At 39.5% G+C, this 27,326-nt stretch overlaps 1 protein-coding gene across 1 annotated transcript; it reads left to right on the top strand.

The window, feature by feature from the left end:
- Positions 1-22,725: 22,725 nt before the first annotated feature.
- Positions 22,726-23,937, top strand: LOC130868442 (zinc finger protein 57-like). The gene is made up of 2 exons (XM_057760669.1): positions 22,726-22,892; positions 22,959-23,937. Exons 1-2 carry the CDS (start codon positions 22,726-22,728, stop codon positions 23,935-23,937), a joined length of 1,146 nt encoding a protein of 381 aa, XP_057616652.1.
- Positions 23,938-27,326: the final 3,389 nt, after the last annotated feature.

Below are 27,326 nucleotides of genomic sequence, written 5' to 3'. Positions count from 1 at the left end.
GGTTTTTATTGAGTGAGGTACAAGGCACAGAAAGGCAAGCACGGCATGCTCTCTTTCATCTGTGGTTCATAGCTCTAAATCTTCAGATGGTGCAACCACAGAAACCAGAAAAGTATAAGGGAGCACAGTGCAGGGGCGGGAGAAAATCTAGAGGTTACTAATAGTATACAGGTGATATGAAATGGCTAATGGAAAAAGAGGGAGGGGCGCCCACTGGAGAATGTGAGGGAGGTCGATACAGAAGGAGGACGATAGACAAGGGACAAATAATGCTAAAGTTGTTTGGTAAAGCCTCAAGGAATCATTTTGTCTTTATCTAACATTACACACAATGCATCATATATATGGTATATATGTATATATACATAGCTTATATATATGTGATATATATGTGTGTGTATATATATGTATGTGTGTATATATGTATGTATGTGTGTATATATGTATGTATGTGTGTATATATGTATGTATGTGTGTATATATGTATGTATGTGTATATATATGTGTATGTATGTATGTGTATATATGTATATATATATATATATATACAGCTTCGAGAAATTCTGCCAAAATCCCAAGGACCAGACATGAGAATCGTACTTTTGGAAAGTTGGTCAGGGTAGTAAGTCCATGTGACTCTCCAAACAATAGAAACAATTGCTGTTGTCCTTGGTTGCCTCTCAGAGGTTAAAGGTAAACCTCTGTTGCTGAAGACACTACTTATTTAGGACACAGAATTCAGATTCTTCAAACTGGATCTAATCTGAAAGCCTCCCTCCTGTGGTCTAACTTCCATTGTACTAGAAAATACTATGCGAGCTGCCAAGGGAGGAAGCAGTAGTCCTGTCCAGGTGGATTATCGATGAGCCACAACAGTAGTCAACATGGCAATGTAGCCATAAGTACAATAAGTAGCCTGCAGTTGTTACTGCCTGACTTAACTTATGGCTCACTCACTAGCAGGGAAATCGTGCCTGGTACTAGAAACCTAGCCAACCTTTTGGATCTAGTGAGGTCATGAGTTTTAGAAGAGGATCTACTAGTGCCACTTTGTTAGGCAATCATAATCCCTAACTACATTCTAAATCTATCCTTATACCCATAGTAACTACCACCCCTCATCAAAGAAGCTTCTCTTTATAGCAAATGGAGACCATCACAGAAACTTGTAACTGGGCACAATGCAGAGATCAATGGATAGTGGGGAGCTCAGCCCCAATATATACATCTACATTACAACTCCCATATCTGTGGCTCAGGAAGCATCATGGAAGAGGGGGGTGGAAAGAATGTAAGAGCCAGAATACCGGTAAGTCTGCTATGGAACAGTCTCTCATAGAAATTACCTAAATAAGATAGGAACAGTGGCAATATGTTAACCCAAAAGGGGGAAATATCACAGGATTCCATCCCTGGACAAAGAACTACAGGCAACAAATGACCAGGGATAAGACCCCTAAGTGGCTATCTAATAGAAAGTGGTCATCCCTGCAGGCATATAAACAACAAAAATAGACTCAGTGTGTTGTATGTATATATTTGTGCTTATTTATACACACACATATATATGCATATATATTCAAAAAAGAGGCTATCAATTTGAGAGTGATGGATAGAAAAAGACTTGAGGGGGGCTGGAAGGAGGAAAGGGAATGAGTAAAGTGATATAATTGTATTTCAATTGAAATGTATAAAATAATAAATTTCAACATGCACACACAGTGACAATAACGCACAGTGACACCTCAGAACCCCACAACCCCTCAAAACTAGAAAGTGGTCCTGGTGTTGTCTTGTAGAAAAAAAAAAGCACTGGCGCACTTGTTTATGTCTTTGAAAAGGTTGAGAAACAGAGGCACTAGTGTACTGGTTAGAAAAAAATATATTTTTACAGTTTGAGATGTTAATATTTAAGTAGTGAAATGAGCATAACACCCTAGACCAACCATGCGTTTCTTTCCAGTCCCAATACCATTAATCACTTCTGCTTATGTTACCACAGCTTGCTGTGCTCTATCTACCTTTTCTCTTTTGTGTATCTCACCTTTGACAGTTTTGATGTTTGGAGTTTTACAATGGGCATAGGGCTTCCACTCCTGGGTGCAGGATTCTCTCTGCATCTTTTCTAAAGCTGGCGCAGCGGGAGATAATGATTTCAGTTTTCCTTGGCTTAGGAGAGCTCTACTTTGCCTTCATTTTGGAAGGGTATCTTTTCTGGCACTGCAATTCTGTTTTTGCTTACATCTTTACCACATGAATCTTTAGTGAGGTATATTTAATAGGTGAGGTGACAATTTTCATAAGTGTTGATTTAGTAAACGAACATTTTCACTGCCACAGTTAGAAAAGTAGTAATCCATTATCAAGTAAGATTTGTTGCTTTTCTCTTCCAGATGTTACTGTTTCCTTTTCCTCCTGTACATATAACAATGTGTATATAGTATGCAGCTGAAGGGTTCGTGTATATATAACTGTCTACAGAATGTCCATATTTGTGTCAAGATAAGTATTTCTACAGAATCTTCATTGAATCCATCTTTAACATGCCTTTGGTCTTTGCTTCTCCTTCAGGTGTGCTAAGACTATGATAATTTGTTTACTGGTATTTAGGCTTTAAAATCTCTCTTCGTTCTTCTTTCATTTTGTGTTTATTTTGTCTGATTGGAATATTTCACACACTTTTCTTTAATTGCACAGATCCTATTTTTTCACTTGATTCACTGATAGACTTTCTTGGAGCCTGTATATACTTAGAAGCTTTTCTGATTAGTGATCTTTAAGATGCCTGTCCCTTGGCACAGTTCCTCATTTGTAGCATGAGGAGTCCCCTCCAATTTCATTGGATTGTTGGCATTTTTTTTTGATTTATGCTCAGTTTCCCTATAATCGATCTTTCGTATTCTTTACTGGGAATTTCTTCAGTATTATTTTGCTTGTAATTAGATATAGGAATTGCTGTGATCTTCAGAGTTGCCCTGTTACCCATGGTTTAAATATTCCTATATCTTTTGTGACTTGATCTTGAGAATTGTTTTCCCAGTGGATTAGTTGTCTCCACTATCTTCTCAGGTGGCTTTTATAGTATATGCTGCAATTATTAGGAAATGTGTCATGAACTGTTGTTCCAGGGAGCTACATTGTATTTGGGTTCAGTTGGATATTGTAAAATAATCTTCCTTTTGTTTCATTGGTTTTAACTTATGGGCGCTGCTGAAGCAAATGTGTGGTAATGTTTCTCCTCCTCAGAGGAATAGGGTCTACTCTGGTGACATTAAGAATAGTATAGACCGCAATAGTTGTGGTGTACTCAGTGTTTGGCCATTTTCACAATGGAATTGGTTCCATCACAACCTGGAGTACTGTAATTATGTCTACATTAAAGATGACAAGCCTTAAGTATAGAAAGCATGCCCAAGCCTAGTATTGACTGGTGCTGCATGAGGGGCTTGGGGCAGCTAACATAAATTGCTAAAGTAGCTTGGGCTATGTGTATTTGGTCCAACGTGGAGGCAGGTTGGTCCCTTTGTATTTAAAATGTATCTTGGTGAACGCTTGTGCCAAGCAGGCTGAGGTTAATTTTCAGTGATGGTGTTGCTTTAACCCTGGTACTTTGGCCATCATACAGAGTCCTTTGACCGAGGGATTGAGTGTGAGATAAGCAAACTTCCTCTCTTGAATAAAGCTTTGGTGCAGTCTCCAAATTTTCCAAATAACCAGAACCCCAGCTTGTCTCTCCTGCTAGTAGGGTGGCCAGCATCCACACAGAGATTTCCTGACCTTTTAGAGTGCTGTATTCTTCCAGCCAGGGAACCAAAGTTGCGATGATCAACGTGCTTTATTTCACTCTTTGTGGGTGTTCAAGACCTTTGTATCTTACTTTGTTCATGTCTCTTCCCTAATAAATTTCAGTAATACCTATCAATTAACTTGGTATGATTCTTATTTGTGGATAAATAGGACATCTATTAAGAAAGCATGTCAATTCTATTATATAACTTTATTGCAATCTGTACCTAAGTGTGCACATGTGAGACCGACAGACAGATAGACAAAAAGACAGACAGAAAGACAGAGACAGAGTTGGGGGGTGTCTCATGAATCCCAGGTAGGTCTTAATTTTTCTCTTAAATAGCCAAAGATGCCTTGAGATTCTGATACTTCAACATATACCTCCCAAATTTTTGGATTGCAGGTATGTAGCACCACCATATATGGCTTCTGTGCCTTTTAAAAGGTTATGTTTGTCTAATGATTTCCTGCAGCTTTACTCCACGCCCTTAACCTCTAGCAGTCAATACCTAATTATGACACCAGAGGGCGCGCACAAACCGGGTTTGCTGAAGGTGATTTTTGGCTCTGGAGATGATTTTTGCTTTGGAAAGATGCTAGACCTAAATGATCCTCAAATGGCTTGAGGAGGCCACCACGACACCCTTTCCAAAAGTACTGGATGAGCAAGGATTTTGAAGCATAATTTCTTTCAGTAGGACCACTCAAATTTTGCACTTCTTCTGGATCAAACGGAAAACGTAGATCAGTGGTTCTCAACCTTCCTAATGCTGCGACCCTTTAACACAATTCCTCCTTATTTTCTTTGCTACTTCATATTTGCAATTTAACTACTGTTAAGAATCGTACTGTAAATATCTGTGTCTTCCGATAGTTTTAGGAGACCCCTGTGAAAGAGTCATTTGACCCTAAAGGGGTTGCGACCCGCATGTTGAGAACCACTGAGCTGTCACTAATGACTACATTTTACTTTATCTAGCCTCTGATATATCAGCACTGCAACATTTCCAACACCTTAGGAAGGAGTATCTTTCTTATACTAGACTCCTGGAGTTCAGTTGAGGAGAGGGAGGAGGGAACATATAAGCAAGGGAGGGGGTCAAGACCATGATGGGGGAAAGCACAGACGCAGCTGACCCGAGCTAGTGGGAGCTCATGGACCTTGGACTGACATCTCAGGAACCTTTATGGGACCAAACTAGGCCCTCTGCATGTGGGTAAACAGTTGTGAGACTTGGACAGTCTTTGGGGCCACTGGCAGTGGCACCAGGACCTATCCCGTTTGCATGAACTGACTTTTTGGAGCCCGTTCCCTATGGTGAGATACCTTGCTCAACCTTGATACCGTGGGAAGGGGCCTGGTCATGCCTCAACTTGGTAAGCCAGGCTTTTTTGACTCCCCAAGGGAGGCCTTACCCTTTCTGAAAAGTGAATGGGGGTAGAGTGAGGGAGGTGGGGCGGTGGGGGAAGGGGCAGGAGAGGGAACTGGGGTTGGTACATAAAATGAAAAAAAATTAAAAAAAAAAAGAACTCAAAATGATGGGAATGTCTGCTGCTGCACTGACTCAATTTTAAGTTCTGAGAAAATGGGTGTAATTTTGCCACCGAACAGTCCCCATGCTTGGGGTGTGTGTGTGTGTGTGTGTGTGTGTGTGTGTGCTGAATGAATGTTTCCACTCCTCCATCTGGTGATATCAACGCCCTTTTATCTCCACTTCATTTGTTCTTTGGCCCTTTGTTTATCCGTGAATGTGTTTAATTTCCATCTAGGTTTGAATTATACAAGATTTCTCCTAACACTGATTTCTAGCTTCATGTTACTGTGAAAAAAAATACTTTCTATAATTTCAGTCTTCTTAAATTTACTAATAATTCTTTTCTGAACAATATAGAATGTAACCTGGCAATGTTGCATGTGTAGATGTGCTCAAGTTCACCATCACGTCATGATTCTGTCTAAACGAGCTATCTATTGCTATAGGTGGAAGTTTGACGTTGCTTCACTATTGTTAGAATTTGATTTCTTTCTCGCTTTGGTTTGGCTAATACTTACATTGTATGTGTAAGCACCTCAATGCTGGTTGCATATGCATTTACATTTGTTTTATTCTTTCAATAAATTGACCCCTTCACCCTCATATGATATCTGCCACGAGTCTGCTGACTGCTTTCAGTTTACAGCTTGTTTCTGCAGTAGGAAGAGATACCTCGACTCGAATCTTACTGCCATTGAACACACATTATCTCCATGCTTCTCTTTTTAGTAGCTGAATCTTTAAAACTGGGCAATAGACCGATAGCTCTGGCATTTTCAATTTGTCAGCCACCCTGTGTGATGCGCTTAGCAAAAGCAACCCTTTTACGTTTAAAGTAATTAGTGAAGGTGTTAATGACTGCCACTTTATTTTTTTCATTTATCCATCCTCTCCTTCCTCTCTTGCCACCAGGCTTTGTTATTTAAGCTGTTCTTTTCATTGTAGACTTCGATCTTCACTTTTAGATTTTTGTGGCCTGAGTACAGGTTTATTCTTTATTTTTAGTTATCATAATGGCTAGATAATTCCTTTACGGTGATCATTGTCTAGTTTCAGATAATCCCTTGGGAAACATGTGTGAAATTCTACTCTTCAAACTATTCCTACAGTTATTGGTGTCAGAACTTCCATCTTTATATCTCATGTACTTACTAATAAATTATTATATTAACATACTTGCCTTTTAATTTTGTATCAAATAATCATTTATGCAAAACCTGACTAGATGCTTGCTTTGCACAGTGACTCGTACTTTCATAGGCTTTTATACTGCAATTAGTTTTTATTTTTAAATCAATTAATTAATTATTTTAAAAAGCTATCTTTCCTCATTTAACATGCCAATCCCAGTTCCCACTCCCTCCTGCTCCCCTCACCTCCCCCCTCATCCACTCCTCAGAAAGGGTAAGGCTTCCCATGGGGAGTCAACAAAGTCTAGCACATTGCTTTGAGAAAGGACCAAGACCCCCCCCCCACTATATCTAGTCGGAGCAAGGTATCCCTCCAGAGAGAATGGGTTCCAAAAAGCCAGAACAAGCAGTAGATATAAATCCTGGTCTCACTGCCAGTGGCCCCACAGTCTGCCCCAATCATACAACTGGCACCCACATTTATTGGGCCTAGTTTGGTCCTATGCTTGTTCCCACTCTGTCAGGCCATGGTTGAAAGGCTTCCATTAGCTCAGGTAAGCTGTTTCAGTGGGTGAACCCATCATGGTCTTGATCTCTTTGCTTATATTCTCACTAATCCAACTCTTCAACTGGATTTTGGAAGTTCAGTCCAGTGTTCCGCTGCGGGTCTCTGCCTCTGTTTCTATCAGTTGATGGCTGAAGGTTCTATGATGACATTTAAGATATTCATCAATCTGACTACAGGGCACGGCAAGTTCAGGCACAATCTCCGCAATTGCTTAGGGTCTTAACTGGGGTCATCCTTGTGCATTCCTGGGAAATTTTCTGGGTTGCAAATTTTTTCCTTTTGAATTGAAGAATGTCCCTTAATGTTTGTGATAGAAAGTTGGAAGTGTGAGGAAGTCGGGCAGTTTGTTTGGTCTATGTATGAATACCTTTATTTCGCATTTCCTACTTCCGCTTTTCAACTTTTAAACATATAGGGGTTATATTTAATCATTTGCACAGAATAATATGCTCTATTTTGACATTTTCATTCACGTTTACAATGTATTTGGTCATATTCACCCCCCCCCATCACCTCAACTTGTCTTCTACACTCACACTGGTGTCCTTCCCCCAAATGTCCACCATCCTCCTTTCTCTCTTGTTTGTTTTAAAATCTTATTTTCATATGAGAGAATCTGGATTATTTTGCTTAACACAGTGATCTCTTCCACCCATTTTTAGCAATAACATAATAGTCTTCTTTATGGGTAAAGAATACGTTGTTGTGTCACAGTATTTTTATCCAATCATTTGTTCATGGCCACTGCTCTTCTACAACTTACCTATTATGAAAAATACTGCGGTAATCTTCTATGTATGGGAATCTTTACTGCATAGCAATGTTTATGCCTTCAGTTACATAAACAGGCATATAACTCCTGGAACACATGGATGTTCTACCTTGCTTTTTGAGGAACTTCCATCCTGATTTTCTAAGTTAGTTGGACTAATTTACATTGCTAGCCACAGTGGCTAGGCATTCTTCCCCTTCAGCCCTGCATCTTCCGCACCATTTCCTTTGTTTTTTCTTGCTGATTACCTTTTTTTATTGGAAAAAGATAGAATATTTTGTTGTTTCCATTCCCATAATTTTAAGATTAGGCATGTTTCATTTACTTATTGGCTTTTTACACTTCTTTTAAGTAATGCCTGTTATTTACTGATTATTATTTTGCTATTTAATTTTTTTATTTTATTGATTTTTATTGAGCTCTACATTTTTATATGCTCCCCTCCCTGCTTCTCCCCTCCACTTCAGGCCTCTCCCAAGTTCCCATGTTCCCAACTTACTCAAGAGATATTGTCCTTTTCTACTTCCCGTATAGATTATATCCATGTATGTCTCTCTTAGGGTCCTCATTGTCATCTAGGTTCGCTGGGATTGTGATTTGATTTTTAAGCCATCTGTTTATTTTGACAAACATGTATCTCCAAAAATATTTACATTATGATTCACTACAATAGCTAAGTTACAGTTATGAACTAAGTCATGAAAGTTATTTTATGGTTGGGGTCACCACAACACGAGGAACTTTATTAACAGGTCACAGTATTAGGAAGGTTGGGAACCACTGCTTTAACATAAAATACCCGTGTATGAAAGGAATACTAACTCTGTGGTGGCAGTCTTTACAGTAATGCCAATTGTGCCGGAATTCTTTCTTCTCCTCTAGCAAGAAGCTTTCACCAGTGTCAAGGGGAAGGAGTTCCTTTTTCTTCCTATGTCACCATAATTTTTCTCTCTCAAGAGTATATGTTTCATTTTCTAGAGTGTGGGCCTGTGGGTAATATTCTAGGGCCTGGTCTCCAAGCAGAGCGTTGCAGCAAAATATCTAGATACAGGATCATGTGTGCCACAGGATTGCTTTCTTCCTGGGAGAGTATAGAGCCTATGACCAGTTTGATGCCCAGTGAAAGTTGGAATTTGACTCTGTAGTCAGGCTAAATCACAGGTGCACAGGTTAAAGCCTAGCTCTAGGTGTCCATAGTAGGTATTGTCCCTGCAGTCTGTGATACAGTGAGGTGCTCACTCTTTTTTTGGTTTATTGAGGATATTTCCTTCTGTGGTCTGTTACCTTAGATTGGGGAGGGGTATTATATAGGCAGTGTGAAACTCTAATTTCAGCCTTCTTCAATGGGGCTTTCCTCTCTTTGTACCATGCCCATCTGATGTAATGTCTCACTTGTATTCCTTAATTCTTTTTTGAATATAATTTGGATGGTTATCTGACTTTCTCTATAAAGTTCTATTAAATTATATTATTGAGATTATTTCTCTGTTTTTTTCCTACATAAGAAATTAGCAACAGCCTTTAAGTGCCGAAAACGTCGATGGAGAGGTTGGTGGTGTTTTCTTGCTTTATTCTGGGTCTAGTTGCTTGTCTCTTTGTAAAAATGATCAAGGGTGTACTAGAGAGAGCCCATGAAATGTAAGCTTCATCTTGATTAGCTTCTATGTAAGGATTCCAAAAGGTGGGCCTGCCTCATTCTAGGACCCATCTACCTACCAATTTAGAAATTCTTTAAGCATTAGCCATTTTCAGAAACCCCAGAGAAACTATTAGAATTACAAGCTTTTTAATTCCAAGAAGATATAACCGGGGAACAATTGGAGATATCTTAAGGTCTAATGTCTGCAGTTCAATCAAAATCTTCTGGGCTTTAAAGTGCTTGGGACTATTACAAAGAGTATGATAGCTGGGGCATATAATAGATTTATTTTTATCTTTTTGAAGGTCCTCCATATATATATCCAGAATGCATTTTTCTTCTCTTGAGAAATTTTTGTTCAGATACTAGGTCCATTTTTGACCAGGTTATGTTTTGGTTTTACTCTTTGGGGTTTTTTTTTTTTATTTTTTGAGTTCTTATACATTCTGGGTATTAATCCTTTGCCAGATGCACAGCTGGTAGAGATTTCTTTCCCATTCTGTGGGCTTCTTCTTCACACAGTTGTTTCTTTAACTATGCAGAAGCTTTTTAGTTTCACTTGTCAACTGTTGACATTAATTCTTGGGCAAATGGAGTCTTCATAAAGTCCTTTCCTTTTTTAAAAAAAAAAAGATTTATTTATTTATTATGTTTACAGTATTGTGTCTGCCTGCAGACCAGAAGAGGGAACCAGATCTCATTACAGATGGCTGTGAGCCACCATGTGGTTGCTGGGAATTGAACTCAGGACCTTTGGAAGAGCAGGCAGTGCTCTTAACCACTGAGCCATCTCTCCAGCCCCCATAAAGTCCTTTCCCACACCTGTATCATGTAGGGCACTGCCTATGATTTCTTCTTTCAGTGTTTAAGGCTTCACATTTTTAGTCTTTGATTCATTTGGAGTTAGCTTTTGTTCAAGGGGATAGATTTGAGTCTAATTTTATTTTTATGCAAGTGAACATCCACTTTTGCCACGCCCATTTGTTGAAGATGCTTACCTTTCTTCAGCTTATGTTCTTGGCATCTTTGTCAAATCTTGTACATCCTGGTGCTTAGGTCTTTGATTTTGTTCCAGCAGTCTGTGTGTCTGTTTTTGTGCCAGTATCACATTGTTTTTATTACGATGGCTCTGTAGCTTGAGATCAGGAAAGAGAGAATGCCTCGACCATTGTTCTTTTTGGTTCAGGATTGTTCTGGATATCTGGGGTCTTTTGAGTTCCAAATGAATTTTAACAGTTTTTTTTCTAGTTATATGAAGAACAAGATAAGAATTTTCATTGGGGTTGCATTGAATTTATAAAAGCTTTTGGTATGAATGGTCATCTTTACAATATTTATTCTACCAATCCATGAGCAGAGCATGGGATGTCTTCCCATTTTCTGGTATCTCAGAGGTTTACATTTTTCAATGTAGAGGGTTTTCACTACCTTAGTTAGGGTTAGTCCTATTTTATTTTCTTGGAGCTATTGTGTATGGGAATGCTTCCAGGATCTTTTATTCTGTATGTTTGTGTTGATAAATAGAAAAGCTGTTTATCTGTGCAAATTTATTCTTTATCCTGCTACATTTTGAATGTATCCTTTCTCAAAATTTTCTGATAGAAATTTGGGGATCTCTAATATTTAATATCATGTCACTTGTAAATAAATATTTTGATTTATTCTTTTTTCTTTTTTATTAAAAATTTTATTAAAAATTTCCACCTCCTCCCCTCCTCCCATTTCCCTCCCACTCCCTCCATTCCCTCTTCCTCTCCCTCTCCAGTCCAAAGAGCAGTCAGGGTTCCCTGCCCTGTGGGAAGTCCAAGGTCCTCCCCCTTCCATCCAGGTATAGTAAGGTGAGCATCCAAACAGATGCTCCGACAAAGCCAGTTCATGCTGTAGGATCAAAACCCAGTGCCACTGTCCTTGGCTTCTCAGTCAGCCCTCATTGACCACCACAGAGAGTCCGGTTTGATCACATGCTCATTCAGTCCCAGTCCAGCTGGTCTTGGTGAGCTCCCGTGGGTGGGCGCACCCCTCGCGGTCCTGACTTCCCTGCTCGTGTTCACCCTCCTTCTGCTCCTCTTTTTTATTTATATCACTCAAATTTCTTTCTCTTAACTTAATGTTTCCCTAAGTGCTTCAAACAGCATACTAATATAGTAGACAATCCTGACCCCGATTTAAGTGCATTTCTTCAAATTCTTCTACATTTACAGTTATTTTTTGGCTGTGAGTTTCTCATACATAACTTTTATTATGTTGAGGTATGCTTCTTTCAGTACTATATTCTCTAGGATTTTTATCATGAAGGCAAGCGAGATTTTGTCGCTTTTCTGCATGTATTGAGATGATCGTGTGATTTTTGTCTTTAAGTTTATTTATGTGGTTTATTACATTTATTGACTTATGTGTGTTAAAACATAACTGCATTTTAGAGATAAAGTCAATGTGGTCATGGTGGATAATCATGTTTATGTATTTTTGTATATGGTTTGTGAATATTTTATTGACAAGTTTCGAACCTATGTTCTTCAGTGATATTGTCTTGTAGTTTTTCTTTTCTTTTCTTTTTGTTGTTGTTCTGTCTTTACCAGGTTTGGGTATTAAAGTGATACTGGCTTCATAGAAAGAGTTTTGTTTGTTTGGTTTGTTTGGTTTGGTTTGGTTTTTCGACACAGTGTTTCTTTGTGTAACAGCCCTAGATGTCCTGGAACTAACTCTTTAAACCAGGTTGGCCTCGAACTCTCAGAATCTACCTGCTTCTGCCTCCCAAATGCTGGGATTAAAGGCGTGTGTCACCACTGCCTGACTCTGTTATTATTTTTTAATAGTTTAAAAGGGATTGACTGTAGATATTCTTAGAGAGTCCAAAGAATTCTGTAAATATGTCTGGGTCAAACTTGTTTTATTTTGAAGGCTTTTTATTACTATTTCAATCTCTTAATTTGTTATGGGTCTCTTTAGGTTGTTGACTTCTTGGTTTAATTTTGGCGGTTGAATGAATCTAGAAATTAAATTTTTTTTACATTTCCAACTTAATGGATTATAGGTTTTAAAAATATTCCATTATAATATTCTGAGTTTCTTTTTTTGTCTGTTGTAATATTTACCTGTTCATTTCCAATTTTCTTAATTTGGTAGTTGGGCCAAGATTTTCTCCTGAGTTCCACAGGACAACATATAGAAAGGCTCCTCAAACCTTCTTACTTGAGGCAGGAGGTATATATAAGTTATGAAAATGATGGTGTTTGAATCCCGGGAAAAAAAATACTCAACTAGGCAGTGTGGCACATGCCTTTAATCCCAACACTCAGGAGGCAGAGATAGGCAGATCTCTGTGAGTTCCAGGCCAGCCTGGTCTACAAGAGATAGTTCCAGGGCAGCTAGGACTGTTACACAGAGAAAGCCTGTCTCAAAAACAAACAAACAAACAAAAAACAAAAACAAAACAAAAAAAACAAACATTTAACCCTGGTCCAATAAAGCTTCCTATCAAGGCTATGAAATGTCTTCAGCTGAAGGCTGTGAGTCAAGTTGGGACCAGAGTAACCCTTTTGCAAATACAAGCAGCACCAAACCTGACTTAAAGACAGGAGAAAAAACTGTCTCATTGTCTGATAAGACAGTACAAGTGTTAAGATATTTGGGCCGGCCTCTTCCTCTACAGATATTTTTCTTATGGTGGTCTCTGTCACTAGTCCTTCCACAGGTTCTACTTCTGAGCATATTTATAGGTTACATATTCCTCAACCTCCTAGAGTTTATCCTATCACGTGCCTTGATGCTCCACCAACAGTACTTTTTTGACATTTATTATTCTCTCATACAGTACATCCCAACCACAGTTTTCCCTCCCTACACTCTTCCAGTCCCTCCCTCTACCTCCCCTCTCCCTGAGATAACATCCCTTCTGTTTCCCTTCCCAAAAAAGGTAGGCCTCCCACGGATACCCACCAAACATAGCCTAACAAGATACAATAAGTTTGGGCACAAACCCTCATATCACAGCTGGACATGACAACCCAATAGGAGGAAAAGGGACCCAAGCCCAGGCAAAAGGGTCAGAGATACCCCCACTCTCATTGTTGGGAGTCCCACAAGAAGACCAAGCTGCACAATATGTATATGCAAAAGACCTAGCTAAGACCCATACAGGATTCATGAGTGTTGCTTTAGTTTCTATGAGCCCTGCTTAGTTGACTCTGTAGGCCATGCTGTCATTGTGTCCTCCACTCTCTGGGTTCTATGATCCTTTCTCTGTCTCCTCTGTGGGGTTCCCTTGGATCCACCTAGTGTTTGAATATGGATCTCTGCATCTGCTCTCATCATTTGCTGGATGAAGTCTCCTGATGACAAATGGGCTAATAACCAATCTATGAGTATAGAACAATATTATTAGGAATCATTTCTTTGACTTTAAGTTTTCGTGTTTTTTTCTTTTCTTTTGTTGCTTTTGTTTTTTCAGTTGTGTTTGATTCTATCAAGGATCTCTGGGCTGTCCTTCCTCTGGCCATCCAAGCAGTGTCGGGTGTGGGTTCCCTCTCATGCTTGGGCTACAAGTTGAGCCAGTCATGGGATGGCCACTCCCACAAGTTCTGCACCATAATTGCCCCTGCATGTCTTGCAAGCAGGACAGAGAGTAAGTCAAAGGTTTTGTGACTGGGTTGATATCCCAGTCCCATTGCTAGGAACCTTTTCCAGATTTAGAAAATAACCACTTCAGGTTATGTATCCCCCATTACTAGGAGACTGCACTAGGGTCACTCTCATAGATTCCAGGGAGTTCTCAATGTATTATGTTTCTATATCACCCCAAAATGCCCCCTCAGTTCCAATTTTTCCTCCAAGTACTCTTTCCCTCTGTCTCCCCCAACCACTGCCTGCTTCGTCCTGTTCCCATCCACACCTGCCCCCAGTCCACCCATAAAATCTATTCTATTTCCCCTTTCCAGGGAGGTCCATGTATCCCCCCCCCCACTGAACCATCCTTGTTTCTTAGCCTCTTTGGGTCTGTGGATTGTAGCATGGTTATCCTTTACTTTACAGCTAGTGTCCACTTATAAATGAGTACATACCACATTTGTCTTTCTAGGTCTAAGTTGCCTCACTCAGGATGTTTTGTTCTAGCTCCATTCGTTTGCCTGCAAATTTCATGATGTTATTTTTTAACAACTGAGTGATGCTCCATTGTGAACATGGACCATATTTTCTTTATCTATTCTTTGGTTGATAGACATCTAGGTTATTTCCTGTTTCTGGCTATTATGAATAAAGGTGCTATGAACATGACTGAGCAATTTTCTTTGTGGTAGTATTGCGTGTCCTTTGGGTACATGCTCAAGAGTGGTTTAGCTGGGTCTCAAAATAAATGGATTCCCAATTTTCTGAAGAACCACCATATTGATTTCCATAGTGGTCCTGCTAGTTTGCACTCCCACCAGCAACAGAGGAGTGTTCCTCTTGCTCCACATCCTCACCACAATGAGCTGTCACTTGTGGTTTTGATCTTAACAATTCTGATATGTGACAGACTCTCAAAATAGCTTTGATTTCCATTTCCCTTGTGGCTAAGGATGTTGAACATTTCTTTAAGTGTTTCCCTTTGAAATTTTTGTTAATGGTTCTGTTTAGATATGTACCCCATTGTTTAATTGGATTATTTGGTTTGTTGATGCCTAGTTTCCTGAGTTCTTCATTTATTTTGGAGGTCAGCCCTCTGTCTGATGTGGGGTTGGTGAAGACCTTTTCCCATTCAGTAGGCTGCTGTTTTATCTTGTTGACAATTTCCTTTCCTTATAAATGTATTTTGTTGGTGAAGTTCTAGTTCGCTTACACAGATTTTGTATTTCCAGATTTCCTTCAGTTTGTGTTTTCCTTATTTCTTCTATTTCCATTTCCATGTCTTGAACAGTTTTATTCGTTTCCTTCATCTGTTCATTTGCTTTTTCTTGGATTTCTTTAGGGGATTTATTCATTTCCTCCAATTGTTTGTGTTTTCCTGGATTTCTTTATGGGATTTATTCATTTCCTCTTTAAGAACTTCAACATATTCATAAAGTTGAGTTTAACGTCCTTTTATTTTGCTTCAGCCGTGCTGGAATATTCGGGGCTTGCCATAGCAGGATAGCTGGGTGGAATCCATAGATGGTGATATATCACCCTGGTTATTGTTCTTACACTAATGTCTAGGCATTTGGGTTTGGGGTAATTATAGGTTTAGGTGCTGATTTCTGAGTTTATCTTTGCTGGGTAGGTGCTCTTCCGCTTGGTTTTTGTTTCCTCTTTGGTCTTCTGGCCTGAGTGGCCTGCATTTCTGTGTCTATCTGGTATAGTAGGTACCTCTTCTGGGGTTCTAGTGGCCTGTGTGGATTCTGGGGTTCTGTGTGTCAGCTTGGCCTCTGTTAAAGCAGGGGGACTTAAGCCTGGGGGATGTTGTGGGAAGGCTGGGCAGGCTTTGAGGAACTGCTGGCAGTGTGTGGTGGACAGGGGGCTTCCACTGGAGTTATGGGTCAGGATATGTGTGGTGAAGAACCCAAGAGTATTTTGAAATAATACTCATCCTTTCCTGAGCCCTTACTTGCTGTAGAGCCCACAGATGGATTCCCTTTCAACTGTACTAGTTTAGCTTCCTGGCCTCCACTATGTATTACTGTTAATAACTCCTTTTGTTATTGCCCAAGATTACAGAAACAAGATCATAAGGCTATGTTGAATTTTATAACATCTTGGGAATCTGCTCCTGTGATCATTTCCAATGTTACCTATAGTGCAAATGGACTTTTTATGCTGATGGTAGATGATGAGACCCCACAAACGAACTGTTAAGATGGTCTGAGTGTGTTACCACACATTCTAGTTATAAAAGCATGGCTCAAAGAAAGGTGATTTGGGGACCACATAGAGAATTGTTTGGGAGAGAAAATTGAATGTCGAGATAGGGACTCACTGCAGTATAATTTAATCACTCCCATCACGTGTTGATTCATTCCAGTAACCCACTAAGTGGACTGACTGTACGTGGGTTTACCTGCCCCCCACCTTAGGATGGAATTAGGGCCTATGCAGGACCATATTTGGAAGTGAGGCTGATAAAGGGGCCATTAACAGTGTGGAAAGAAGATTATCACTGGAATGCAACTCAAATTGCTGACCATCTAAACATAACCCTAAATAAGCAATTAAAAATATCAACATGTATTCTTAATCCATAAGTTATGTTTTTAGGAAATATTCATACAAAATATAATGAATCTGAATGTTATATTACAGTGCCTGTCTTGTCTGCTATTTGCAGCAGAGTATGAAGCATACTCATTGGGAAAATGGACTCTGTTTATGATTCTCAAAAGACCAACAGATGTCTGGATTCAAGTTGGTCGTGAAGAAAGTTTTGCAAGAGACTCCAACTGTAGCCTTTATGCATGAAATAATAAATCACCTACAGAGGTGTACCGAAAGGGTTGTATGGTAGCTAATTGCTGAAATTGTGATCTCAGCAAACATTATTGCTGCAGCAACTACAGATATGAACTTATACCAGGGATAAAAACAGCTTCTTTCATATAAAAATTTCAAAAGAACTTTACTGGAAACCTGAAAAACCAAATTCACATCTCATAAGAGATTCTTGGTGAAATTTAATTACCAAATGTCCCTATTATTTTGTTGGGAGAGTAGGTACAGGACTTGAATTGGTCACAACACCTAAAATGCCATTATAATGTAACCCAGCATTGTGTTCCCCAAGTTCCATATAGTGAACCATATCATTAATAGTCTAGGATTCATCTGTTAGAATCAGATCATTTTCATAATGCATCATTGGAATGCACTCAAGTTACAATCCCAGGTCTTGGCAATGGCGGCAGCTACAGCCCCTCTGTTGAAAAGCAAACAGTTGTCAGAAGGATTAGCTGAAGGAATGGTACCATTTGGTCCCTTTAAATATTTTAAAAATCATGCGTTTAGCTTGCTTGGTTTAATGATTCTGATTATTATCATGTTTCTTTTTTGTGCAGTCCATCAAGCAGGATGAAACCACCAACTAGACCAGAAGAAGAACCATTTCCAGCTTTAGTCATGCTTACTTAATTACAGTAACGAAAGGGAGAAAATGTTGCCAATAGCCTCATCTTCAAAAGACGCGCATTCCATGTCTAAGAGCACTTTGTCCCTTGGCAACAAAGGATGTAGAGAAATGATCTGTGCAACAGATGCTTCCACGTCAAGGATATGTGAATGAGCTATTTCTTAAGACGGATAAGCTGTTTATGTTTCTGTTTTTCTATCAAAACCTTCTTGCCTTTGTTCTCTCAGGTAATCTACTAAGCAAAACATTCTATTCCCTTGTCAACATTATTTAATGATTTCACAGTATCCTTGCACGCAATTGTCGCCAATAAAAATGCAGCACTGGAAACACTCTGGATCCTTAGCGTTCCGCACATGCTCTTTGGATCCCCAGTGTTCTCTGATTATTTCACATTGTAGGCTCTAAGTGTTTTTCATGGACTGAGCTCCACTATTCCCAGCACAAAATGAAAATTTCCTATTGAGAGGGGGCCAGGTAATTCTCTATGGGATCAAATATGTTAACTAAAGAAATGGAGGAGTTCACCTGTGAAGGAAGCTTTGAATACTGGCAAATATTGATAACAAGAAAGTGTCCAAGGCATGAGCCAGGGTGACTTGAAACAATAGTGAAAATCAGTTAGTTAACTGAAGGGTTAACCTGGGAATTTGTTTAAGGACAAAAGCTACGCCTGCTGGTTGGTGGTTGCTTCAGGTATAACAAGAGAGTACCATAGAGCCGGGCGGTGGTGGCGCACGCCTTTAATCCCAGCACTCGGGAGGCAGAGGCAGGCGGATCTCTGTGAGTTCGAGGCCAGCTACAAGAGCTAGTTCCAGGACAGGCCCCAAAAGCTACGGAGAAACCCTGTCTCGAAAAATAAAAAAAAAAAAAAGAGAGTACCATAATCCAGGAGCATCATTCCATGTAATGGTCACTTTGCCTGACTGCTTGGCTTCCTATGAAAAAAATGCTGCCTTACAAATAGAATGTGGGCTTATGTAAGAGAAGGCCTATATAGGAAGGAATAGAATTTCACATAGAATCTTTAGAGCAGGGTGGTGAAAGAATATTTGTTTCCCCAAACCAGGGAAGTTTGGGAAGGAAAGTTGAAATTATCTTAAGATATAAAAAGATACATAGAATCAGGATCTTGTTAGTAAGTTGAATGAATATGGTTCTTTCTTGCAGTTTATCATCCAGAAAAATTGGGGCAGGAATTCAGAACAGGGTTGATGCAGAGGCGTTGGAGGAATGCTGCTTACTGGCTTGCTTGCTAGTGGCTTGCTCAGCCTCCTTTTTTACAGTACATAGGGCTCAGGTGTAGCACTACCCTCCCATATCACTCATCAACCAAGAAAATGTACTACAGGCCTGCCCATAGGACATTCTGGTAGGGGCACTTATCTGTTGGAGTTCCTTCTTTCAAAATGATTCTAACTTGTGTCAAGTTGACATAAAACTAGCCAGCACATAGATGTTTAAGTTCATCTTCCTTAAATGGCTACTGATCTACTCAAACAAGGCAATCTTCTATCCAAGAAACTTTGGGTGTATGTTTGTCAGTGGTTCCTAGGAAAGCATGTTCAGATATAGAGATGTTACAACCACATTGAGACAGGAGCCCAAAGGGAGAAAGTTAAGGGTAAAATATAGGGCTAAAAATGGCAATTCAATTTTGGAAAACTGGACATTAGTTTTCTACAATTTGTAAAGGATTACTTTTATCACCAATCCCTTGAAGGTTTAAAACTGGAGATTGAGTATGTCCATTAGAAGGAGGATTGTTTAGTTAGAATAGAAGTGTTTTCTCCTGTGCCTATCAGTATCTGGTTGACTGATACTGTAACTAATATAAGGTTTATCAATAGATATCAATTGAGTCTAGTATGCACATGTGAAATCCAGTTATTGATTTTAGCAATCATTACCATGGGGATGTGGGGATGGATGGTGAATAATAATAATCAGTTGTTCAAATTCAGCTAGAGATGGAATTTCTTGGCATAGCTGGGAATAAACCATAATACGAATTTTACTGGTATAATCTGAATCAATAACATCTGGGCAAGCACAGACTCCATAAGTGATACAATCTGATTTACCTAAAATCAAGCTAAATTTCTTGTAGTAAGTGGTAACCACAGATTTGCAGAGAGTCTCTTTCATTCTCCTAAACCTAATTTTTTATTTTTAATTATAGATAAGCACATCTTGAATTATTTCTAGTAATAGTAACAAAATATTTAATTTCTGTAGAGTTTGAGATGGAGCTGGGTGGCACGCTGCAGAGGCCATAAGATGCAGTTTGTGACTATGAACCAGGCTGAGGTACTGCAGGGGCATTGGAATTCCAAGATGGGAACAAAGGAGGCTTTCTTGTATTGCCATGAGCACCTTTGGGGCTCATTCTCTCCTTTCCCCAAACTGGAGTACCTTCCATCATTATCAACTCTGGATTGACATTGACTGGCACAGTGAAAACCTTTTCAACACTTTGAACATAATTTTAAGGGGAGTTTATTATATTAAGGTTTATTAACAAACTTTTTTTTTTCTTTTTCGAGACAGGGTTTCTCTGTGGTTTTGGAGCCTGTCCTGGAACTAGCTCTTGTAGACCAGGCTGGCCTCGAACTCACAGAGATCCTCCTGCCTCTGCCTCCCAAGTGCTGGGATTAGAGGCGTGCGCCACCACTGCTCGGCACAAACTTTTCTTCACATTGATTTTGGAATTGGCCTCTTTTCCCACATTTGAAGCAGGTAGGAGACCTCACGGCTGATGCCAGAATCTGAGCCTTATGCTTTTCTGCGTCAACATTTTTATGATCTCATATTTGCTATAATCTCAGCAACAGTATGAAGAGGATTAGTAACTTCGGAATGAAGAAATTTTATGTTAATAGGCTAATAAAAGAAACAAGGTGGCAACAGCCTCTTTATCACTACTTTTCAATTGCCTGGGGGAGGGGCTTGGCCCTACCTCAACTCCATATGTCAGACTTTGTTCACACACACACACACACACACACACACACACACACACATTATTTTGTGTCAGGGACATGGAAAAGTACATAAATTAAGATTAAAGTTATATATTTAGCTTAAGTTGCAAAAGTTGCTTACATGAAAACTCCAAGGTATAGTACATTTGATTGCACTGATCTCTTAAAACCAGGTTAAACTTAGAGTATGTAACAGCAGGTTAGGTACCTAGTCTTTTTTTTTTTACATCCCCGGCCACAGTTTTCCCCTTCCTCCTCTCTTCCCAGTTGCTCGCCGCTCACCTCACCCTTCTGTTTCCAACCCCCAATCCACTCATTCTTCCATTTCTTTTCAAGAAATGGCAGGTCTCTTATAAATATCAGCAAAATATGGCAGATCAGATTATAATAAAACTAGCCACATCCCCTCATATTAAGGCTGGACAAAGTTGGGCAGTGGTGGCACATACCTTTAATACCAGCGCTCAGGAGGCAGAGGCAGGCAGATCTATGTGAATTTGAAGCCAGCCTGGTCTACAAGAGCTAGTTCCAAGACAAGTAGGGGCTGTTACACAGGGAAACCCTGTCTTGAAAAAACATTTTAAAAAGGATAGACAAGGCAACCCAGTAGAAAGAAAAAATCCCAAAAGCAGGCAAAGAGTCAGAGACAGCCCCTGCTCCCACTGACAGGAGACCCACAAAACCACCAAGCAACGCAACCATTACATATATGCAGAGTGCCCACATCTGTCCCATGCAGGCTCTTCAATTATCTCATAACGAATTGTTAACTTGACTGCAAGATTAAGCAAAAGTTCAATCTCTTTGGTGTGGGAAGTTTCTGTCCTGTCCAGTCCTGCAGCCATTCAGTCCCAAAGAAACACACAGAGACTTATATTAATTGTAAACTGTTTGGCCTATTACTTCAGCCTTATTATAACTAGCTCTTATAACTTCAAATCACCTATAATTCTTATATATGTTTATCCATGTGGCTTGGAACCCTTTCTCAGTAAAGCATTCTCATCTTGCTTCCTCTGCATTTTGCTGATGACTGACTCTCTACTTCCCAGAATTCTCTTAATCTGATTGCCCCAACTATCCTTCCTGCCTGGCTACTGGCTAATCAGTTTTTATTAAACTAACACGAGTGACAAATCTTTACAGTGTACCAGAGCATTTTTCCATAGCACTTTGGAGTCACGAGATACTTTCAGAAAAAAAAAAAAAACTATTTCCACAGATTCTCTTTATTGAATGTTTTTCTTTTGCTTTGCAAAAGATTTTAAATTTAATCATGTACCATTTGTAAATCCTTGTCACACTTTCCTGAGATATTGCAGCATATTCAGAAAGGCATGGCATATGCCTAGGTCCTGAGGTGCTTCCTCTGTGTATTTTTTTGGTAATCTTAAAGTCTCATTTATAACATTAAGGGCTTTCATTCACTTTGAATTAATTTTGCACAAGGTGAGACATAGGTATCTAGATTCAGTCTTCTTCATGTGGCTCTCTGTTTTTATATGTATTACATGCTAAAAAGTGTCTTTTTTTACAATATGTCTTGGTACTTTTAGTAATTTGATAGCATAGCTGTCTGGGATCATTTCTGGATATTTCAGTATATTCCATTACCCTATATGCTTACTTTTGTGGAAGCTCAATACAGTTTTTGTTATTGTGGCTATGAAGTATAATTTGTATTATATATTATGATACCTCCTCCAGAAAAGCATTTTAAAATTCAAACTGTGTTAGCTATTGTGTGTCTCTTTTGTGCTTCATATAAATTTTTGGATCTTTTTCTACTTCCGCAAAAAATGTTAATGATATTTGATGGGGAGTACATTAAATTTCTGAATCAGTTGGAGAGAATACAGTCAATTTATTAATATTAAAATATTAATTCCTCTTTTCCATGAAAATATGACACTTGGCGGGGCAAGAAGGCTTGGTATTGTGATAAATTTCTGACCTCGGCGAGCAGCCACCCTTGGTGGGTTACCTGCAGAGCGGAAGCAGAGGGAGTACAAGTCAAAGCGTGGCCACTGCGTAACGGATTCCTGACTTGGGGCAGAAGAGCCTTCCTTAGTTCATGCCACTGTGTTCTGGTTCCTGGGCCAGAAAAGTACAAAAGGAGGTAAACGAGGAAGGAGATGAGTGGAGGTTTCTAGAAGTGGGAACCAACAAATAGTGGTTAGGAGCAGTCTGGAATAGACATCAAACACCTAGTACCAGCCTGGCATCATCAAGCAATGGGAAGCAAGAAACAGCCTGCCCAGCCCCTCCAGAGACCAATCACTTGTGAGGATGTAGCAGTGTATTTCACCAACGAAGAATGGGCATGTCTGACTGAGAAACAGAAGATCCTTTACCGGAAAGTGCAGTCAGAAACCTTTAAGAACCTGGCATCTGTAGATCAGTACACCATGCAAAAAGAAAAAAGACAGAAGAGATCAGGTCTCTGTCCCCCAAAGGCAACAGGAAGCAAGAAGAGGAAATCTCAAGAACCTAGCTCAAATCTGGAAGATGAAGAGAACAATGATAAAGAGAAGGGCTCTCTTGCTTGTACAGGGATGTTCAAAGGTGGACCACTCTATTTCTGCCTGACCTGTGGCAGATGTTACAAAAAGTACATCAACCTCTTTAATCACCAGTTTAAGGCCCAGAAGACTACTAACCACAAAGCCGTGGGCTCCAAGCCTCAGCATCATAAAGAGAGGACTTTCTCTTGCCAGCTCTGTAACAAGAACTACCGCGATCCTTCTGGACTGAGCTGGCACCGACGCACTCATTTAGGTTATAGGCCCAGTTCATGCTCTGTGTGTGGAAAATGCTTCCGGGATCAGTCTGAGGTCAAACGCCACATGAAGGTACACGAAAACAGGAAGCCAGTGACTGGCAACCAGGAGCATGAGGTGAAGAAGGTTCCACTTACAACACCTGGATCCCAAGGTCCCAACGTCAGGCATGTGAAAGCGATCCAAAGACCAGTGGTCAGGGCTAAGGCAAGCTGCAGCAGAAACTCATCTTTGAATGTCAGATCCAGCTCTATTCCAGTAAAATGCTCAAGAAAAAACATCCATTGCCCCTATTGTTTGATACGTTTTACCAAGAGGACTTGCTTTTTAACCCACCTCAAAGTCCACTTCACAAATGAGCCCGACCAATACCTCCGTCGCAGAGAGTCCTCCCACTCATCCGTGGTGGTAGGTTCCCAAAAGAACACCCACAGAAAGCAGGATATCTACTGTTGCCCTGTCTGCGATGTCTGCTTTAGGGAAAAGGAAAGCCTGCTGGATCACATGTGCTGTAAAGAATCAGGCAGATTCATTAAGTGCTGGGAAATCCTGGGTCATTTGCTTGCCTTTCTTGATGATCCCTTTGAAGCCAGGAAATATTTCAAAAGTAAAGGAGTCCTCAAGGGAAGAAAAGAAGAAGAAATGAAATCCAGGAAGACAAGATGAAACATGCCTACAGTGAGAATTCCTGAAACATAAGTAAAGGACAAGTCAAGGGTATGATTTGTTGACAAGGTACAGGCAGCATTTCATGTCCCTAGACTTCTTCAAAACATGGTCCCAGTCAAACTCAAGCCAAAGAACATTCTTAATATGCTGCCCTAGTACTCAAGTGTCAAGGCTATCAAAACCAAGGAAAGTCAGAGAAATTGAGACAGCCTTAAGGATCAATTGAGACTGAATGTGTGGTGCCTTATATAGCATCTTAGAATAGACAAAGGACATTAGTGATAAGTAGAGTGTAAATGAAATAGGTATCGATGAATGTGTCAATATTGTTTCATGAATTATAAATGTATGGTGATGCGAGATTTATTTTCATGTACATGTGTGCTTGCATGAGTTCATGGGGAGCACACACAAGTAGTGCCCTGGAGGTCAGTGACTGTGAGCCACTATGTGAGTGTAATACCAAACCTGGGTCCTCTGTGAGAGCAGACAGTGCTCTTAACCACTGATCTCTCTCCAAACTTGCAGGCTGTTTTAAGCAGAGAAGCTGGAGGCTCTGTGCCTCAATTTTGCAGTTTTATTTTTAGAAATATAAAAGCATTTTTAATTTAAATTCAGTTTAAGATTTTTTTTTTGTGTGTGTGTGTGTGAGAGAGAGAGACAGAAAGAGAGAGAGAGAGAGAGAGAGAGAGAGAGAGGAGCTGGAGGTACAGGCTTATTGTGAGCCATCTGCGGGTGCTGAGAATCAAATTCAGGTCCTTTGCAAGATCTGTAAGTGCTCTTAACCAGCCCCATACATTCTAAAATTTAAAAGATCATGTTTACAAAATAGTCTTCAGGGGCTGGAGTGTTCAGTGATACGTTTTTTTTTTTTTTCCTCTGTGCCTTCTGTTGAATGGGTTGAATTTCCAGTTCTGCTCCTATGTGTACGAGCATGCCCCCCAACCTTACCCAACTCCCTGCCCAATAAAAAACAACTATCAACCCTCAGGGATAGAAAAATAAAAAAAAAAAAGAAAATATGACACTTTTAGTTTCTTATTCAGTTTCTTTCTTTCAGTATGTTAAAGTTGCTCATCTCCATGGTTGACTTTATTTACAGGCATTTTAATTTTTTGATTATGTGACAAATGTGATTTTATTCCCCTCTGGTTTCTTTCTTAAAGTGATTTTTATTGGTACATTAAATTCTGAATAATTTTCTTATATATTGATTGTTTTTTACTTTTCTAAAAGATTTTATCAAATCTTGTAGTTTTCTGTTGAATTATTTTGAGCCATTTAAAATCATATTATATTTCCTACAAATAAGACAGTTTTAGTTCATTCTTTGTATTTTTTTTTCATTTTTAAAAAGTTTGTCCCTTGCGTTATTGCTCTGGATTGCAATACCAGCACTAGATTACATAGAAGTGAGGAGCATGGATATCTACTCTGTTACCTCATTTTAGAAAAATACATATCTTGTTTTCCCATATTTATTATAATGTTTGTGTGATGGGTAGTCTTGGCTGTCAATTTGACTATATCTGGAATCAGTTAAACTCAAGCAAATGAATATGCCTGTTAGCAGTCTTTAAATTGGATTGTTTGATATGGGAAGACCCACCCTGTCTGGACCACACTTTCTGGCTCATGTAAAAGGACGTGAGAGAGTGTTTCCTATTTGTCTGCCTAGCCTCCCCCAAACTGACAAGCTTGTCTATCTGGTTTCTTAGTCTTTCCTCCACTAGTATTAGAAGCTACTTTTTCAGGATTACAAGGTAGACTAAAGGCCAGGAGTCTTTGAGGAAGTCCCTGGGATTTCAGTGCCAGGATTGGGACTGCTGAGACAATCAGTTTTATGGATTCTTGATCTTTCCATCAGGAGATAGTCATTGTTATTTTGTTGTTCTACTTTGATGACAACATGCAAGCCACTATAAATAATCCCCTTTCAATGTGTATATTTGCAATACTGTTTGGCCAATAGCTTAAGTGTATTCCTAGCTAGCTCTTACATCTTAAATTAACCCATCTCTATTAATCTGTACATTACTACGAGGTCATGGCCTACCTGCAAGATCATCTTTCTCCTCTGGCAGCTACATGGCATCTTCCTGACTCTGCATACTCTCCTCTCTCTCTCTCTCTCTCTCTCTCTCTCTCTCTCTCTATATATATATATATATATATATATATATATATATGCTAAAAAGTGTCTTTTTTAACAATATGTCTTGGTACTTTTAGTAATTTGATAGCATAGCTACATGGAATCATTTCTGGATATTTCAGTATATTCCATTACCCTATATGCTTGCTTTTGTGGAAGAATATATATATATATATATTCTAGTATGACTGTATTCTGCCCTTCTATACGCTGAAGCAGCTTCTATTATTAACCATTGGTAGTAAAACATATTGACAGAATACAGAGGGGAATGGTCCTATTTGTCAGAGCAATGCCACAATTCTGGAACAAATTTTTGCTTTAGTTTGCTTTCTATTGTTATGATTAAACACAAACCAAAATCAGTTTGGGAAAAAAATGGTTTACTTGGCTCACATACTACAGTCCATCATCAGGAAAGCTGAGGTAGGATGTTGAAGACAGGAATTTAAGTAGAGAGCGTGGGTGAATGCTGTTTACAATCTTGTTCCTCATGTCTTGCTCATATGGCATTTTTATGTGCTCTAGGACCACCAGCCAAGGGATGCTACCACTCACAAAGACTTGGCCTTCCCACATCAATAATTAAGTAAAAAAATCTGCACAGGCTTGCCTGTAGAGCTTATGCCTTTTGGAGCTCTCTTAGTCAGTGTTCTGTTGCAGTGAAGTGACATTTCATCCAAGGCTACAATTTCTAGTCCTTTCAAATAGTGCTACTCCCTGGTAGCGAAGCATTCAGACATATGAGACTATGGAGGGGAACTCTTATTCAAACCACCACATGAGGGGAGCACACATTTCTGTTCTCTAGACACTTTTTGGGATAAGCATGAATGAAACTGAGATTTACATTTGAGAGAAATAACACCTTCCCTCACCTAAGTCATAACTGGGAGACGAGGATGGTATAGCTGTGTCATGGCTGGAGGGCTAAGCAGTTCTAGGTGAGCAGTATATGGGAACGTTTTGCATAAGTTGATGATGATATCTAACTATTAAGCATGTGAAAACATCCTTTGGTAGTTGAACAGAGACAGATGTGCTGAAACCTTGCCGGTAAATCACGAGCCTCGTGGTATAATATAAAATAACAGAAATGAGTTAATTTAAGATGTAAGAGCTGGCTAAAAATACACTTACTCTATCAGCCAAACAGTATTGAAAATAATAGTTTCTGTGTTATTGTCTCTGGGTGGCTGGGAACAAACAAGCAGCCTCCACGTACACCAGA

The sequence above is a fragment of the Chionomys nivalis genome, chromosome X (assembly GCF_950005125.1).
Source record: "Chionomys nivalis chromosome X, mChiNiv1.1, whole genome shotgun sequence".
NCBI classification, from domain to species: domain Eukaryota; kingdom Metazoa; phylum Chordata; class Mammalia; order Rodentia; family Cricetidae; genus Chionomys; species Chionomys nivalis.
Note: the sequence above shows the minus strand (reverse complement) of the source record. Positions and strands in the feature narration are given on the sequence as shown.